The sequence below is a fragment of the Geotrypetes seraphini genome, chromosome 8 (assembly GCF_902459505.1).
Source record: "Geotrypetes seraphini chromosome 8, aGeoSer1.1, whole genome shotgun sequence".
Taxonomy (NCBI): Eukaryota; Metazoa; Chordata; class Amphibia; order Gymnophiona; family Dermophiidae; genus Geotrypetes; species Geotrypetes seraphini.
Window position 1 is genome coordinate 127863688 of NC_047091.1, and position 18665 is coordinate 127882352.

Below are 18665 nucleotides of genomic sequence, written 5' to 3' on the forward strand. Positions count from 1 at the left end.
GATGTTATGTTTAGGAGAATGGAAAGTAAAATCCTTAGAGCCCGGGTGCAGTGTGCGTTATAGGTTGACTAACCCCCATTGATTCATAAAACTATGCAGTTGGATCCTGTCAGTTTGTCCGTAAGCTTCCACACGAGCAGAGGGTCAATTGTTAAATTAAAATCCCCCCCCCCCCACCTATTAGTGTACCAGTCCCATGCATCGCCAGAACTTGGAAGAGCTGCACAAAAGAATCCCCTTGAGCCGAGTTAGGGGCATAGAGATATTCAGCAGAGTGTATGCATGGTGGTATACCCGCAACTGAACCAAAAGATAGCGGCCATCCTTATTGCCCACTATATATTGAATCTGCTAGGGCAGGGACTTGGATAGTAAAATACTCATCCCCTTGGTCTTCGCATGGAATCAGTTAGATGCTAGAAGAGCCAGTAAATAACATCTATGCAAGAGCACCCGTTCATGCCTAGGGAGCAAATGAGTCTCCTGAACAAAAAGCACATCGGCCTTCAACTGGCCTGCCTCTCTAAATAACAGCTATCGCTTCATGGCCATATTCAGACCTCGAGCATTTTAAGACAAAAAACTAAGTTCACCCATAACCCATAGAGAAAACAAAAGCTACAGGATTGGGGAGCCCTGGGATAAACAGAAAAAATGAAAAGGAAAACAGACTACTTCCCCTGCATCCCCCCACCCACTATCCAATCACAATAGGTATCAAACACGATAGACAAGTGCATCAAGAACAACCAGTGCATCTTCAAGAAGAAAAAAAGAAAAGGAGAATTTGTATCCTGCGCTGGAGAAGAACAAACAGGGGTGCAGGGACCCCAATTCATGTCCTGAGGTACTTCCACAGGAGTGGGCTGGGTAATGCCCTCTGAAAGGCTCTGCTCTATACATTCTGGACATTGCTGGGACACTAAAAGAGGCATAGAAGGAACAGGAGTGTAGTAAAAATGCACTATCCGGCATAAATTTTTATAAAAGCAAGAAAAAATTAGAGCCTGTTTGAATGTAGTCTAATCTGTGGATAGGTGGTTCTGAGAGACCTGGGAGAGAGGAACGCTTAGGAGGTACTGAGTCCTGACCAGGAGGTGGTGAAGAGGCTCTACGTTTAGATTTTGAGAGACTCATTGTAGTTTACCGATGAATCTTGCTGAGTGAGGCCATGAGAGGACCATAAAGCTGAGACTGAGTCCACAGGAACCTTCACTGGAGCCTCATAAATCACCACAGCTGCTCCAGCTTCATTGAGAGAGCTCTGTGCGGTCGAAGTTGCTGCCAGTGGAGAAGGGGTATAGCATCTGTCCAGCACCGGGAGCTTCTTTTTATGGCCAGCCAATTCTGCTGACTTTTTCTTTGCCGACAGTGTCAACAGCTTCCCACCTCCTGAAGTACTGAGACAAGGCCCTGGGGGGAAGGAGTGAGCAGCAAAGTTGGGAGTTCAAGCACAAAAAGGAGCTGAGAGGGAAGCGCCATCCATTGTGGTCACTGAAAGGAGAAAGGCGCCTTTGTGGTCCTAATGCTGACAGCTAATAAAATCGTCTCTGTTTTAAGGTCTTTTTTTTTTTTTGCCTGCTCTATTGAAGTAGAGAAAAGAAAGCCTCCTTCTTGGGGTTTTTAGTTTTTTGGGGTTTTTTTTAGGAAATAATCGCTATTCTGTGACCTTTCAGGAGCAGCTAAAGAAAAAAAACTGTCAGAGTGAGGGGAGGGGATCTAGGAGTAGGGTCCCCGCACATGCCCAGTAAGCTTCAAAGCTTACCATAAGCTAGAGAGCACTGACACTCAGGCTCAGTCAGAAGATTTCACCTTCAAGTGTGCCTGCATATCCCCTATTTGTTTCTGGAGAAAAGCTTTATAGGTGAGAATAAACATTTAGAATTTTATACGAGATTGAATAAGGAGCCAATGTAACTGTATCAGAAGAGGAATAATGTGATTGTAGCATTTTGCATTATAAATCAATCGAGCAGTGGTATTTTGTAGGAGCTGAAGTATATTTGAGCTATAACTGGGCAGACCCATGTACAGTAGAATGAGTTGTGGTAGGCATGATGGTGCAGTGAAGAAATCAAACCAGCTGATATTAGTAGATGGAATATTTTTTTTTTTTTTTGGGGGGGGGAGGGTAGGGTGAAGTGTTGTAAGCTTTGGCATAAACTGAAATGTCTCATGGGAAGGGCTAGACTGGGGGAGAAGGGGTTTGCAGATAATACAAAAATGTTATACTGGATTTGTTTTATTACTAGTTGGTGTTAAATGCTATTTTGTGAAAAATCCAACAAAATGTTACGAACAAAAAAAACTTTCATCCAGCTTTTCTGACTGGCAAAGAGGGTTACAAAAAGAAAAAGAAAAAAAAAGAACCAATGTTTCATAATAGGTTCATTAGCAAAGCACCGATGTGTCTTAAAACCTGCTATTCATGAAACAACAAAAGATCTTACCCAGGATCTCTGGATTCCTGATAACAGAGCCAATCTGTCTCAAAGCCTGTTGCCCAGCCTTCTGCACTTTCACATGTGAGTCTGTCAGGACTTCTGTGAGCTTTGGTACAATGTTTGGCAGACAAGAAGACAACTGTTTAGGAGCACAATATGCCATAGCACCTAGTAATTCCACAGACCCTACAAATGTTAAAAACAAAACAAAAATAACCATATCTTTTGTATAGTTAGTGGAGATATCTTCTGTTATCACATTTCTGTTCAAAAGCTTCAAGGTGATATTTAATACAATGTTTTGTTTTTCTTATGAGCAATAAGTCAGGTAAGGTATGTAGGGGGGAGAAATGTAGTGTTATTGTTGAAAAATTTGACCTACATTTTATTATGGCTGTTAAGTCTGTTTTGTATGTAATTACTCAAAAAATGTTTAACCTAAAAACAAAAAAGAACAAACAACAAACTACCACTATAAGAACAGTGGAAGATGCTTCAGAAAATCCACCAACCCAGGATTTTCTTGCAATTGTATTTTATGCAACCATAAATGATCAACTCAGGAGCCGGGAAAAATTGCAGTGGCTTAATTCCACAAAATATTCCATATCCAAGTGCATTTAAACTGTTTTGTGATGAGTGTACTAGCTTTCTCTAGTGTACAGTGCACTACGTAATATCCTCTCTCATGCACTTATGAATGGTTATTTTTCAAAGACTTTTGGGGAACTAGAACTGATGGATTTTATTTTCTATAATGCCAAACACTGATCTCAACAAACTGCAGCCTACAATAATTTAATTGTTTAGTCAATATGAAGGGACTAAGAATCCCATTGCACTACCCCACTGAAAAGTAAGGCTGAGGGGAACTGGGAATCCTGATGTCATTTTCCCCAGGATGGAATAAATGTGAGGTGAGGTTGAGAATCCCACTGTTCCCTAACATGAAACCCAGGTAAGTTTGGAATAACTTAACACCCCCAGACAGGATTCACAGTAAAGAGAGCTAGGAATTACTTTCAACCACTGTCTGTGTGTCGGGAGCTGAAACCTTCTCTGGAAGGATGCAATGAGCGGAGTTGCAAACAGCTTGATTACTGCAATGTGGCCTGTGTAGGCTGCTCAAAGCAATTAAATAAAACCACACAAAATATGGCACTACGCATGATCTATTCTTTGCATAAATCTGACAAAATAACATCTTCTTTTTTAAGATCCCATTGGCTTCTAGTAGAAGATAGGATTCTTTTAAGTTACCTTGCTTCATGTATAAAGTTCTCTGAGCTATGGTACCGCGTTATTTCTATTTTCAATTTCAGTTAAAGAATGGATTTAAAAGCCCTAGAGATTTAAGCTAATAATTTTTCTTTCCCTCTCCCAGAGACATTAAAAAATTAATGCTCTTTGAAAAGGTACTCTCTTACCAAGCTGCTAAACTAGGAAAAGAAATTTCTTTCATTCTCAGATCCTGTGCTTCTTACATTTTATTCCACTGAAATATTAAAACCAATTTGTTTAAAAATTTGTTATAGATGCTTCTACCTTAGTGTCTAACTTTTTGACTGATCTGATATTCATGTTCTTGATGAGTATTGTAAATTCCTGGAAATGACCAGTAAACCACTCTGAACTTAAAAAGGTATGAGCAATTTATAAAACTAGTTTATTATTATTTTTAACCAGTAAAGAATTTTGTGACAAAAAATGGTGAAACTCATAGCTACAGACCTTTGTGTTTCAAATATGGACAATTTCATACCAGCTTTGGTTCTCCAGGATTCTTCCTCAAGAGCTACCAGGAGAGATGGCAGGACAAGCTTTACACCATGGGCACTTAAGTTACTCATCACAGCCTTGGCACATTCATCTGCAGCCTTAGAGAAGGGGGTGAGGGCAGGGAGGGAAAAAAATCTAGTTTATTCCACCTCTTTAAAATTACAACTGTACCCAACCCTGGCCAAAGTATCTGAACAAAAGCCACAAACTCTGAAGACCACCAAGACTATTATACATCTCAATTTCCTAAAAGACTGAAATCTAGAGCCATTTACTAAGAGCCTGCCATGGGCAAGGAAAATTAACTGAATATTCAGCTCAAATTAGTCTGAGCTGAATATCTGGTATAACAATAACCAGAAAATGACTAAATGGTTACATTTAGACTTAAATGCTAAATTTCCTTTCATACCATTCCAGTTCGGACAAATGGGTTAGGTCCCCCTGATAGTATATGGAGGCAGAGAAATATTTTCGAGCCTGACCCTATTTCCTCTGCAAGCTGGGAATCTAGTCAATATTGTATATAAAAGCTTTGTAAGCACCTTTAAATAATATGGACTTCCAGGCAACAGCCAACAAAAGAATTAAAACAAGATTGAAATACATACAAAGTGACACAATGGCTCATTTCCCAACAGGCAAATAGGGCCTCAGACTTCTCTACAAACCCTGGTGGCTATTGGGCTGAAAAGGCTCTCCCCTCCCCACCCCATGCAGGGCATAGAAATGTGAAACTTGTCCCTTAATGCAATTAATCTGAGGGTCAGCCTTGGCCCTTCCCACCAGACCCCAAATTAACTCAAGAGGGTCTAGAAGGCAATGGAAGCAGCAGCAATTCCCTCTCACCCCTGCCTCAGAGGCTGTATAGAGTGAGTTGGGGTCCCAGGGGGAAGGTAAACCTCAGATGAGTTGTGTTAAAGGGTGGGGTTCTAATTCCTATGCCTCACATTGGGCAGAAGGAAAGCACATCCAGCCTACTAGTCATCAGGGATCAGAGGCACACTGGTGATGATGGGGGGACCCCCCCTTTGGTAGTTCGGAGGAAATGGGAAATTGTGTCACAATGTAAGTTTGTATTTATTTATTTATTTTAAGAATTTCTATATCGTCTAATTCCTAAGCATTTACAAAATATGCACATATGTGAAACAGCACAAAAAAGGAACAAATCATCTAAAATTTAAATGCACAGTAATTCCTTGAACAGGACAAATCAGACCCTATTAAAAAGCATTGACAAACAATTGTGTTTTGAGGTGTTTCATAAAAGTTCCTCTATCAGCACATTTTCTCAACTGTCTTACCAGTGAATTCCATAATGTCACTCCAGTTTCATTCTCTTATTTATTTATTTAATTATTATTATTATTATATTTTTATCAGAAAACCTTTCAGCACCTTAGTTTTCTAGATAGGTTCTGGACTAGTCTGGTAAAAGACTCGAGAAAAGCAAATTAGTAGGTAAGCCTAAATTTGAAGGCTTTCAATCAAGAGGCCTGGATTTTTATGTTTAAAAGGTTGGAAAACATGGGATTTAGAACAGGATTCCTAAAAATACAGCAAATCACATTTAATTGGAAAAATTGGAGTAGACTCAATTACTGCTTCTGGTGGAATTCATTGTGTCACATTTATAAAATGGAAAGAGCAATTGCTATACAAAGAGAGAATTATAATAAATTTAATGAGATCTGGGGGCCATTGATAAGATATTGTAATGAATAGATACCATTTTTCCATTATAAATACAATACAAAGGAGGGGGTGGGGGGAGGGATTTAAGAATCGTATCAAATGTTTAGATCAATAGTAAAGAATATTGTATATGAGGTTTGTGATTGCATAGGTTTATGGTTGGGATGTGAGGGAGTGGGTTAAAATTTTAATGTTTTAATGTTGAATATAATAGTGATTCAAGTGATGTATTCAATTTCAATTGTTATTTAGTGTTACACTTGTATGATGTAAAATGAATAAAGATTTATATATAAAAAAAAAGATTTCTAAAAATAGATATTTATTTATTTATTTTAAAAATGTCTACATCGCTTAAAACCTAAGCGGTTTACAAAGAGAATACACATAATCAAGACAACATAATACATTGACTCATTACAATTATCTAACATCCTAAAACTAATAAAACTTCAGTAAAATAAGGTAACAACTCTAAAGACAGCCCAAAGCCCGTGTGAAAATGAATGGTGGGTACTCAAAATTTTTTGGACTGGGGAGAGATACAAGGCAAGGCTGCCTATTAGCTTTGCCCTTTGGTCGGATAGGATTCTGAGCAGCCTGGATATTAAGGGGCTAAATACAGGGAGCCAAGGATCACAGAATAACTTTATTTGCTTATGATATTCTCTTTATGGTAGGTCAACCCCATATTTCACTACCACTGTTCATCTGGGAGCTGAGAAAATATAGGAGACTGTCCAGTTTTATTGTTAATATGGCCAATCTGAAATTTTGAAGATATGGCTGGACCCACAACAGGAGGAAAGGATGAGAGAAAGCTTCCCTTTTAAATGGACTCAGCATAAGATGCTAAGGTAGGGTGCCTTAGTTGAATATGTGAATGATAGTAAGAGGGGTTGGTTTTGGAATGTGAGGGTGGATTGGGGGGATAAGCGGGAAGGGATTTGAAAAATTATTGATGACATGTTACTACTGGCAAGACCTTGGGACGATGATCTGCAACACTTGCCATCAGATCATCCAGACCCTTGCCAAATAGCATATGGCCCTGAAAGGGAAGCCCTGCTCAGCTTGGCTTTAGAGACAAAATCTCCTACCCACTGTCTGATCAAGAGCATCCATTGAACAGAGATAGCATAGGCCGAGGCCTTATTCATAACTCTAATGATATCATACAGAGCGTCCACTATATAATTCACCCCTGATAAGAGCATTTGGGGATTGACGACATCCTTCGGGACTGAGGCTCAAGCCGCTGCTGCTTTATTTCTAGGGCCAAGGCTTCAAAAGTTGCCTCTTGAGGAGCACATCCACTTTACGATCCTGAGAATCCTTTAACTTCACACCAGCGAATCCATCTTCAGCTAAACAAACAGCTGCTGGAAATCCAAAGCCATCAGATAAAGCTTGGCCATAGCCTTAGCCACCCGCCAGGACCCCTATGGAGACTCCCAGTGGTCCATGATCCGTTTTGTGATGTCTGGATGTGAGGGAAAACATGCAGTCGGAGCAACAGAACTGCTCATAACTAAACAATGAGACGCTGGAGGAACTTCCAGCTTCAATTCACTCAGCGAAGCAGAAATAATGCCCGAAAGTACAGAGGCTTTGAAAAGCTGCCGCATCGTGGGGTCTTCCCCCTGGTCCAGGGCCATTGACACTTCTTGACTGCCACTCTCATGGAAAGAACCGGACTCTGCCAGCAAAACTTCATCCTGGGACAACAGTGGCATGGAATTGGATTTTCCATCCTCCCAGTCTATGAACCTCTGGATCCAAAGCCTGTATCCTCGTCTAGCTGAGGAGCATACTGAGGAAAGCTCCCCTGTGTCACTGCCTCTGGTGCACTGCAAGCAGACACTGAGGATCCTGGGCAGTGCAAATAAATGGGCAGACTAGATGGGCCATTTGGCCTTTATCTGCCATCATGTTTTTATATGAGACTCACAAAATCTGTGATGAAGCCTTGTGAGGACCCCTTGCCGGTCCTCCTGGGCTCTGTAGCCCCTGTGTATCTGCATTTGGCCAACACACCTTCGGAGGGCTCTGGAAAGGGTCTCTTCCCCTGGGAATGTACCTGCAGCAAATCCCCAGCTCTGGTGGACTCTGAGAAGGATGAGCCAAGGCTCCAGCCCCTCTCCCATGCACTCCACACACATGTGGGACATGGGACACTCCTCAGGTGGCCATCCAGTGGAAACTGGGTATAATATAGAGGTAAGCAAGGCCTGAGGGATCTAACCCTGTCGATTTTAAGCAACATTGAGGAGTTCTGAGGCAGATGGAGACTTTAAAAAAAAGATAGTTTAAAATCCAAGATGGCCGCTGCCAGCAAAATCATGCCAAAAAAAAACAGCCCATGGAGACTTTCCTGAAGGACAAAAAACACAGGAAAAGGGGTTTTAGAGGGGAACCTACTGTAGGCTCTGAGTGCAAAAACCTTCAAATTTGACTTTTGAGGACCCCTCCCCCCCCCAATTTTTCCCATAGACTATAATAGCCTTATTCACTGTGCCATATGATGCTTACCTGCTTCAGCATAGGAATTCAGCTAGAATAAATGTAGAAGAGCTCTGCCTCACAGATTCGCTGAACGAACCTGGTCTTTGTGCTGTCAATCCCCAGAAAATCTCATTGCGAAGGGTGGGAGAACCACTATTAATCCTAGCCAAGCCGAGAAGGAGCCAAACAGCCTGCACTCAAAATCTTCTCTAAATCAGGGATACGAGCAGCTATACAAGGGATGGCCCCTAAGCTTCCAAAAGACAAAAGGAGGCTAGCTTGCTAAGTGTCATTTACAGCTGATCCTGCTAGCAGCAGACTTCAGCAGCCCGAGTCTGTGCTTTTTCCTAGGAAGAGGTCCAACAAGTGAGAACCTCTGGGCACCAAGCCTCAAACCAAAGACTTAGAAAAAATACCTGAAAATAATAAAACTGCAGAGCAGAAACACCTCTGAGCAACTTGCTTGCAGAAAACAAATTGAGGGAGCAAAAGCAGCTCCCTGTGAAGAAGGCAGAGTTGAAAAGATGATTGACAATTTTCTGCAAGCAATTTGCAGGTTCACATGCAAAACCCCATCGTTCAGGACCACTAGACACATTGCACTAGAATTAATTTTCTTGAGATGACCTGTCAGGCCCCTGCAATGGGGAGAGCACAAAACCCTTCCCTCTTGAATGAGTGTGTGTTAAATGTATGCTAATCTATCTTTAAACTAAAATAATAGATTGTACACCATTTTGACCATAGCCAAATAAACAAACTAAGAGTAACAATTATAATTTTAGATCTTTACTAACCTCTCGCACATACTGGTTCCCATCTCCAAAGCAGAGCAGCAGGTGGGGTAGCACATGGACCACATAGGGCTCAAACAGCTTCCCTAGCATGTTACACAGCATCTCAAAGGCAAAGAGAGCTCCTGAGTACAAAATACAGAACACACTATCAACCAAGATGAGGACACACAAAACTAGAATCAGCAACACAAAACATGCATTCTATCCATCTGGAAATCAAAAATTTTCTCTTTCAATTGAAAATGACTGAATATCAAGAAGACTTAACTTGTTAAAAGGGATCTTAGGATTAAACCAAGAGCATCTATCAGGAAGCTGAAGAGATCATATCATCCTAATGCATGAAGCCTTGTGGATAAATATGATTACGGGTCCTGCATATTCAGTGATAATTCTGCTAATTTCCTCCATTGAAAGAGCATCTATCAGCTCTGCCGAAGAACTCTATCCCTTTTATCTAGTGCTTCTTTGGAATATATAGTCTGCTTCTCCAGAATATATATTCTGCTTCTCCAGAGTGTGTTGTTGGTGTGAGTCTTGGGGCAACTGTTCTTGCTGAACCCTCGTCAGGAAGAGGGGATGTGGTTCTGGTGCCAAAGCAGTTGTTCAAGAGGAGAATTTGATTTTAAAAAATACCTCTGAATTTAAAGAAGTGATATTGAAAGATGTTTGGACTGTTGACAAGAGAACTAAATCCACAATAAAAGAGGATAGACACTTGGTCATTTATGCCACTTTCCCTTGTTGAAGAGACTCCAAATTAAGGAACCTCACATGTTTAATTTGTAGTCTGATGATGGTCCTTGGCAATCAACAGCATCTCTACTTTAAGCAAGTGGGGCTGGAAAATTCCTTGACAGCAAGAAATTTCTGATTTTTAAATTTCTATAAAGAGGGCTTTTATCTAAGATTTAGTTAATTAAACATTTCAAAGAGGCTTTGAATATCATTAAAGTTGAGGAAATAAAGGAGAAATTAGGTTCTTACCTGCTAATTTTCTTTCTTTTAGATTCTCCAGACTGGTACAGTTCACTGATGGCAATAGCTCACCATGACCAGCAGGTGGAGACTGAGACAAAACCTTTTGGCTATAATACAAGTAGCTTGCTTCCCCCCTAATACAACCAGTCTGCCGAATAGCCAAGTAGAACTAAAAAGTGCTAATTATAACAGTAACAACACTCCTAACAGGAGTTACAACTAACATAGAACAAGACTGTTGGAAATTGCATAGAAAAAGCCCCTTCAGCAGACGTTCCCACAGCTCGCCAGCTGAGCCAAAGCCGCTGTTTTTTTTAATCTCTCTGACCCTATAAAAATACTAGAATCCGCAGGGAGAAAAAAATAAAAATAAAAATCACACTCTTCAAGCGAATCCCGCAAAAACAACAGATTAGCAGGTAAGAACTTAATTTCTCCTTCTTTAGCACCTCTCCAGACCAGTACAGTTCACTGATGGGACGTAACCATCATGGATGGGACCCCTGAGGGTCGCCACCAAAACATGCTCACCGAACACCACGTCCTGATGCACCTGAACATCCACACAGTAGTGTTGCACAAAGGAATACAGAGAAGACCAAACCACAGCTTTACAGATATCCACTGGAGGCACCAGAGAAGACTCATCCCAAGAAGCTACCTCGAGTGGAATGAGCCTTGAGAAATTCCAGAACAGGCTTCTTCTGAAGAACGTATGTGGAAGCGATAGTCTCCTTGATCCAGTGTGCAATGGTAGCCTTGGAAGCGCCATCCCCCTTATGAGGACCCACTAAGAGGACAAAAAGATGATCCGACTTCTGGAACTCCTGGATCCGCTGAACATAAGAGCGAAGAACCCAACAGACATCCAACTTGCACAACTGCCTCTGCTCTGAAGAGCCCTCCCGACTATCCAAGACTGGGAGGACCACGGACTGATTGACATGAAAAGGCTGGACAAGGCAGTACAAGAGCATCCAGCCCCTCAGCCTGAACATCCATGCGCCGACTGAAGAACCAGGGTGTTTTGGTATTGACACTCGTGCCATCAGGTCCATGACTGGCTGACCCCAAGTCTGTACTATTAACTTGAAGGCTGCGGGACTGAGACACCATTCTCCGGGATCTAGCATATGACGACTAAGGAAGTCCACTTGGACATTCTCCACTCCTGCTATGTGGGAAGCCGAGATATCCAGAAGATAAGTCTCTGCCAGGGCCATGAGCAGAGAAGCCTCCTGCATTACCAGATGATTCTTGGTTCCCTCCTGACGACTGACGTAAGCCACCACCGTGGCATTGTCCAAGAGAACCCGAACCAACTTGCCCGCCAGCAATGTCTGGAATGCTAGCAATGCCAACCGAATGGCTCTGGTCTCCAAAGCATTGATCAACCAGGACGCCTCCTCCACTGCCCTGAGCCGAGTGGCTGAGACATCGAGCTCCCCAACTGAGGAGACTGGTGTCCGTAATAAGCATTGTCCACAGAGGCTGATCCAGACTCATTCCCTGTACCAGATTGGAAGACTATAGCCACCAGCGGAGGCTGCAACAAACCAACACATGCAGATTGTGAGAAATTGTAGGCGGACCTTAGGAAATTGGAAGACTGGGCAGCCAAGTGGCAGATGAAATTTAATGTGGACAAATGCAAAGTGATGCACATTGGGAAGAATAACCTGAATCACAGTTACCATATTCTAGGGTCCACCTTGGGGGTTAGCACCCAAGAAAAGGATCTGGGTGCCATTGTAGACAATATGATGAAATCTTCCACCTAATGGCGGCCAAAAAAGCAAACAGGATGCTGGGAATTATTTTAAAAGGGATGGTTAACAAGACTAAGAATGTTATAATGCCCCTGTATCGCTCGATGGTGTGACCTCATTTGGAGTATTGCGTTCAATTCTGGTCTCCTTATCTCAAGAAAGATATAGTGGCACTAGAAAAGGTGCAAAGAAGAGCGACCAAAATGGTAAAGGGGATGGAACTCCTCTTGTATAAGGAAAGACTAAAATGGTTAGGGCTCTTCAGCTTGGAAAAGAGACAGCTGAGGGGAGGTATGATTGAAGTCTACAAAATCCTGATTGGAGTAAAACGGGTACAAGTGGATCGATTTTTCACTCCGTCAAAAATTACAAAGACTAGGGGACACTCGATGAAGTTACAGGGAAGTACTCTTAAAACCAATAGGAGGAAATTTTTTTTCACTCAGAGAATAGTTAAGCTCTGGAAACGCGTTGTCAGAGGATGCGGTAAGAGCAGCTAGCGTAGCTGGTTTTAAGAAAAGTTTGGACAAGTTCCTGGAGGAAAAGTCCATAGTCTGTTATTGAGAAAGATATGGGGGAAGCCACTGCTTGCCCTGTATTGATCCTATGACTATTCTGGTCTCCTGCAATGCTCATTGACTTCATTTGGCTCGCTTTAAAAAGCTAAGTTGGCTGTGGTTTCATTTTGTATCTTGGGGATTAGGCTGGGGAGGACTCTATGAGTGGGTTTTCAGTTTGATTCACTCTCTCACTAGTTCACTGTTTGTGACTTATTTATTGTTATTAATTCTGCACAGTTGATTTTGCACACTAGGGACGCCCGATGATGGTGTGCAGGCGGGGTGATTCACCTCCGTCTTTGTAAGTGGAAGCGCTGGAGTTTGTTCTCCCGTCGCTAACAACCTCACACTGAGAGCGCCCCTATCCTTCAATTGATATTTGGTACCTGTGTGGTTTGGTTTGTTAGGAGTGATTAGCTGATAGACACACTCATAGAGTCCTTATTGACATTTTTTGCCTCCTTTTTGTATCTTTTTAAGCACCTTTTGGCAAACGTAGAGGAGCTTATAGTTTAGTTGCCCTGTATTGGTAGCATGGAATATTGCTACACCTTGGATTTTGGCCAGGTACTAGTAATCTGGATTGGCCAACTTGAGAACGGGCTACTGGGCTTGATGGACCATTGGTCTGACCCAGTAAGGTTATTCTTATGTTCGATCCCCTAAAAAGAACAGGAGAGTCCAGATCGTGTATCTGAGGTGACCACCATCGTTGAAGAGCATACTGAAGTGGATGCATGTGAGCGTGAGCCTGAGCCCATCTAACTACGTCCAGGGAGGCTGCCATCGACCCCAAGACCTGCAGAAAATCCTGCACCCAAGGATACCAATAACCCATCAAAAAGCGAACCTGCAACTGCAATTTGCATACTCGGGCCTCTGGAAGGAAGACTCTCTCTAAGCTGGTGTTGAAGACCACCCCAAGGTACTCCAGGCTCCAGCTCTTGGATAAGTTGACCACCCACCCCAGCGACTACAGGAACTCCACAACCTGAGTTGTAGCCCGGGAGATCTCCTGAAAGGACTTTGCTTGAATTAACCAGTCGTCCAGATAGGGATGAACCAGGATGCCTTCCTTGAGTAAGGCTGCCGCAACCATCACCACCACCATAATCTTGGTGAAAGTCTGCAGAGCCATGGCCAGACCAAATAGAAGCACACAAAACTGATAGTGCTTTCCCAAAATTGCAAAGTGAAGGAAACGCTGATGGGAGGCTTGAATCAGTACATGCAGGTAGGCCTCCATCATATCCAGAGAAATCAGGAATTCCCCAGTCTGGACTGCCAGTATGACAGATCTCAGGATCTCCATATGAAAAGATGGCACCCAGAGCGCCTGTTGAACTCCTTCAGATCTAAAAAGAGTTGAAAAGACCCCTCTTTCTTGGGCACCACGAAGGTAATGGAATACCTGCTGGTGTGAAACTCCCAAGGAGGCACTGAAACCACTGCTTTGAGGTCGAGCAACCTTTGTAGTATCTGACGAAACACCCGCTTCTTCAAAGCTACCTGAGAAGGAGAAGAGAGGAAACAATCTGGCAAGGACCGGGAAAACTCCAGAGCAAATCTGTCCTGAATCACCTCCAGGACCCACTGACCCGTTGTGATCGTTGCCCACCCCTGGCAAAACTCTTGCAACCGGGCGCCTACCGGCCTCAGGGGAAGAACCCGCAAGGAGTCACTGCTCTGGGTGGGCGGTGGAGGGGCCACCGGCGGAATCATGCCACCCTCAGCGGGCCCCCCTGAAAGGACTGCATGTGCTGAAAGAAACGGCCCCTGGAAGAAACAGTGGAAAGAAAGGATGCCGCCCCTCGACCAGGGCGGAAATGGCGAAAATCATGCGAAACGCCCCCGAGCAACACCCCCACAAAGGCGGGCAAGCACGGTCCTCAGGAAGGCGGGGTACCTCAGAGTCAGTCAAAATCTGAACCAACTTATCCAGAGCCTTGCAAAACAAGAAAGACCCCCAAAATGGAAATTTCATAAGCTTAGCCTTAGACGCTACATCTGCCGACCAACCCCTGAGCCACAGAGTATGGCGAATGGCCACTCCAAGAGCCATGGACTTGACCGAAGCTCTTAGCAGATCATACATGGCATCTGAGAGATAAGATATGCCCAGCGCAATCTTAGCTACCTCGTGATCCACCAATGACCAGTCATCAAACTCCCTGTCAAGAACACACTCGGACCACCGAAAACAAGCTCAAGCCACCAGACCGCCACACATTGCTGCCTGGTCCACCATGGAGCCACGTCAAAACTCTGCCTAAGAAGAGACTATCCTACGATCCTCAGAGTCCCGTAAAGCCGAGCTACCCTCAACCAGCAGCGTATGCTGATGCGCAATGGCCAAGACCACCACATCCACAACAGGAGAGTTCAAAGATGGGATACAGGCGAGCCATGGAGCATGCAAATTAAAAAGGCATTTCCGGCGCCTTCTACTGCATGAGTACTATTTTCCTAAGCATCAGGATATTTGGAATATCCTGAGCAGGAGGCTGAGCAGGGGGGAATTGGGTCGGAACCGGCGCTGAGGGGGGGCCAAATGTGGGTGGCTGCAGAAGGCAACCCCTCCTCCCCCCAGAAAATCCATGGGAGGAAACAGGACCCCCAGCCGCCTGAAGGTAAGCCTTGCACAAGGCCAAAACAATTGAACAGACCCCACTTGCTCTCAAAGCTATATGCCTTGCTGGTATCAGTGGCAAGGCTTACACCTGAGACCCCTCTAAAGTAAAAACTTGGGCAGGTGGGGGAAATGGGGGGAGGGACTTGACCCATCAAGTGTGGCACCCCCGATGTCAGACAGACCCTCCATGCTCAATCTGGCACCACAAATGGGGACAAGAAGGCCAATTTAAACAAGATCCAACAGCCCTACACTAAAATCAGGGAAGACTGCACATGCTTACCACCTCCACCTGCTGAAGACTCAAAGCAAACTGATTGTACTTGGGACTGCACAACCCACTCGGACTATAGCCAAAAGTTTAAGTCTCCACCTGCTGGTCATGGTGAGCTATTACCTGTCGGTTCTGTGCCAGTCTAGAGAGACGATAAAGACTAGGAGCTTCATACAATTGCCAATACAACTCAGAGTGTGTTCAACAGTGTTTGGCCATTCAGATGAGTTCTGGTTTTCAGGTAAGCTGTAAACGGTTCAGTAAGCCATAGCCAGCACAGGCAGGACTTGGAAGTTATTGTATCTGATAAGGTGACCAAACAGGTAGAAAAGACAATGGCAAAAGACAGGATTCTTGGGTGCACAGGGAAAGAAATGGCCAGCAGGAAAAAGAAAGGTAATAGTATCTCTGTATAGGTCTTTGCTGAAACCTTATTTAGAGTAATTTGCACAATCCTAGAGACTGCAGAATCTTCAGAAAGATATAAACAAGATAGAATCGGTCCAGAGGGCAGGTACTAAAATGGTCAGTGTTTTTTGTCATAAAGCGTATAGACAGACTTGGCGATCTGAATATCTATACTTCGGAAGAAAGATGGGAGCAGGAGAGGGGAGATATGATAGAGACATTTAAATACTTCTGTGGCATAAATGCTGTGGAATAAGGGGGTATAGGATGAAGGTGAAAGAAGATACATTCAGGAGTAATACAAAGGAAATATTATTTTACCAAAAGAATGGTGGAGGTATGGCACAGCATCCCAATACAGGTGGTGAGAAACAGACTGTATCTGAATTCAAAAAAGCATGTAACAAGCTTGTAGGATCTATTAGGGTTAGAAAAAGATAGTAGATGGTATGGATGGGAAACTGGATAGGCCATATGATCTTTATTTGCCGTCATTTTCTATGTTTTGCTGGGAATGGTAGGGCTTGGCTCAGCTCTTGCAATCACAGAGGAGCAAGGAAAAGAAAATTAAGCAAGAATTTCCTTACCCTCTCGGCGACGGAAGTTCTTCTTATCTTGAATGGCATCAGTGAGAGTGGTCATCATATCCTGCTGTTTCAGAGATAAGATTCCCAGACCTTTCACTAGGCCAGCTAAGCCATAGGCTGCACCTTTGCGTTCAGCATATTTATCAGATTCTAACAGCAGTTCCATTAGCTTTTGTATTATTCCTGCAGCATCTTCCTTGATAGCTGGTACAAGGGGTGGCAAGCAGCTGGCTACAGACTCCTGAACCTGAAGAAAACATTGCAGAAACAACATGAACACCCACCCACATGACAAACAAGCCCTCGTCCTGTGTGATTAAACAAACCACTCACTATCTGTTTGCTTCCAAAATGGTGTGCAGCCTGCAGTATTCCTAAGCAGCATCTTTGCAGTGACCCATTACACAGTCCCAAGAGGGTCTATAAGGAGATACCTGCTGAGATGGTGTCGATAATGCAGTTATCAGTTTGGCTACAATTGGTTTCACTTTGGGATCATTCTTGTCCAAATGCTTTGCCAATGAGCCCATCAGGATGACCACACTCTGTCTCACTGCATCATAACTGGCATCAGTGGGTGCATTTTTCAAAAACTCTTCAAACACTGGCAAGAGAGAATTAACACTGTCCTGAAAAAGAAGAAAATGTGCCATGACATAGTATGCTGGTGTAGATCTAATTTTTTTTAATTTGAATATTTATAATCTACTACTAGTACTATTACTGTTTAAGGAGATGACGAGACTTTCTCTGGGAGTCACCTTTGTACAGGTAACACATATGAAAGAGAGTGCTGAAAAATTACTTAAGCATAGGGATTTCCCGCAAATATACTTCAATTCTAAGACAGAAGAGAGGGATGACTGTTTTAATAATAAAAGACTAATTTGCAGGTCAAACATAATTCAGGATGACAAGGGGAAAATACCTAGCTTGTTGCAAACCCCCCCGCCCCACACACACTTTACAGAAGTGGTCTCAAACTCAAACCCTTTGCAGGGCCACATTTTGGATTTGTAGGTACTTGGATGACCTCAGAAAAAAATAGTTAATGTCTTATTAAAGAAATGACAATTTTGCATGAGGTAAAACTTTTTTTAGTTTATAAATCTTTCTTTTTGGTTAAGTCTTAATACTAATAAGGTAATTTATAGCTAAAGAGACATATGATCAAGAAATGGTTTTATTTTACTTCTGTGATTATGATAAACATACAGAGGGCCTCAAAATAGTACCTGACGGGCCGCATGTGGCCCCCGGGCCTCGAGTTTGAGACCATTGCTTTACAGCTAGGTAAAATATTTGGCACTGTTCGTCAAGATTTGTTGGAGGGATACTTGTGTACTCTGTAAATTTTCAATTAAAAAAAAAAAGAAAAAAATAGTTTTATAACAAAATGTACTTAATATAAATATATTAAATAAATCTCCCAGTTCAGCTCATAATCATTTAGAAAAATGTGTAACACTCACATAAAAGTTAACTTACTAGTAAAATATTTTTAATGTAAAGGAGACTATTTAAAGTGATCTGCCTGAACAGAGCACTGAAATTCAAGAAAATTCAAGAAAACAGAAGTACCTACATTGCATTATTAATATTGAATCTTTTTCAGTCTTTTCTCAAAGTTCTTTGCCACATAGGGTTAGGAGCATTGTAGACTTCATTTAGTACTGTCCTAGAAGAACACACCCAGTGACCTACCTTGCCATGAGTATTGAGCGCAGAAAGAGCAGCATCTAACATGAACTTCCTGACCTCAGGGTGACGGTCATTAAGGGCATCAGGAACAAAGAATTGGAACAGAGGCTTAACTTGAAACTCATCCAGGTACGGTGCCAGCTTGTTTAGTGCTAGGGCTATACCACACCTAGAAAGGAAGCAAAAATCAAAAGGACAAAATCATGAGATATGAGATGTTCTACACGAGTTTCCACAGTCTAGTCTCTTTTCCAAACAAAATACTGTAGCCTAATCTCTGGCTTTACCTTGAGCACAAGGATCCTCAGTTAAGATTAAACCCTCATACTTTCTAGAATTCAGTTTTTGCTTTTAGCACTAGTTGAAAGGTGTTCCATACATCCATGACTCCTCTGTCCAGGCAATGGCTGACTCACCACTTACTTCTTCATTGCCGGCAGTAATACTTATCCTGACTGAGCGATCATCCACATGCGCCACTGACAGCAGGAGCAGTCACAGGCTTTTGCATCCCCACTCTGATGCAGAAG

At 42.8% G+C, this 18665-nt stretch overlaps 1 protein-coding gene across 2 annotated transcripts in view; it reads right to left on the bottom strand.

Moving 5' to 3' along the window:
• The window catches only part of GCN1 (GCN1 activator of EIF2AK4), a 324708-nt gene that overhangs the window by 130897 nt on the left and 175146 nt on the right, over positions 1–18665 (bottom strand). For both annotated transcript variants that reach the window (XM_033954090.1, XM_033954088.1), the window contains exons 32-37: positions 18139–18304; positions 16869–17063; positions 16435–16681; positions 9224–9345; positions 4207–4321; positions 2451–2630 (exon numbers count right to left, since the gene is read on the bottom strand). In XM_033954090.1, the coding sequence (XP_033809981.1) occupies positions 2451–2630; positions 4207–4321; positions 9224–9345; positions 16435–16681; positions 16869–17063; positions 18139–18304 (1025 nt within the window). The remainder of the gene's footprint in view (positions 1–2450; positions 2631–4206; positions 4322–9223; positions 9346–16434; positions 16682–16868; positions 17064–18138; positions 18305–18665) is intronic.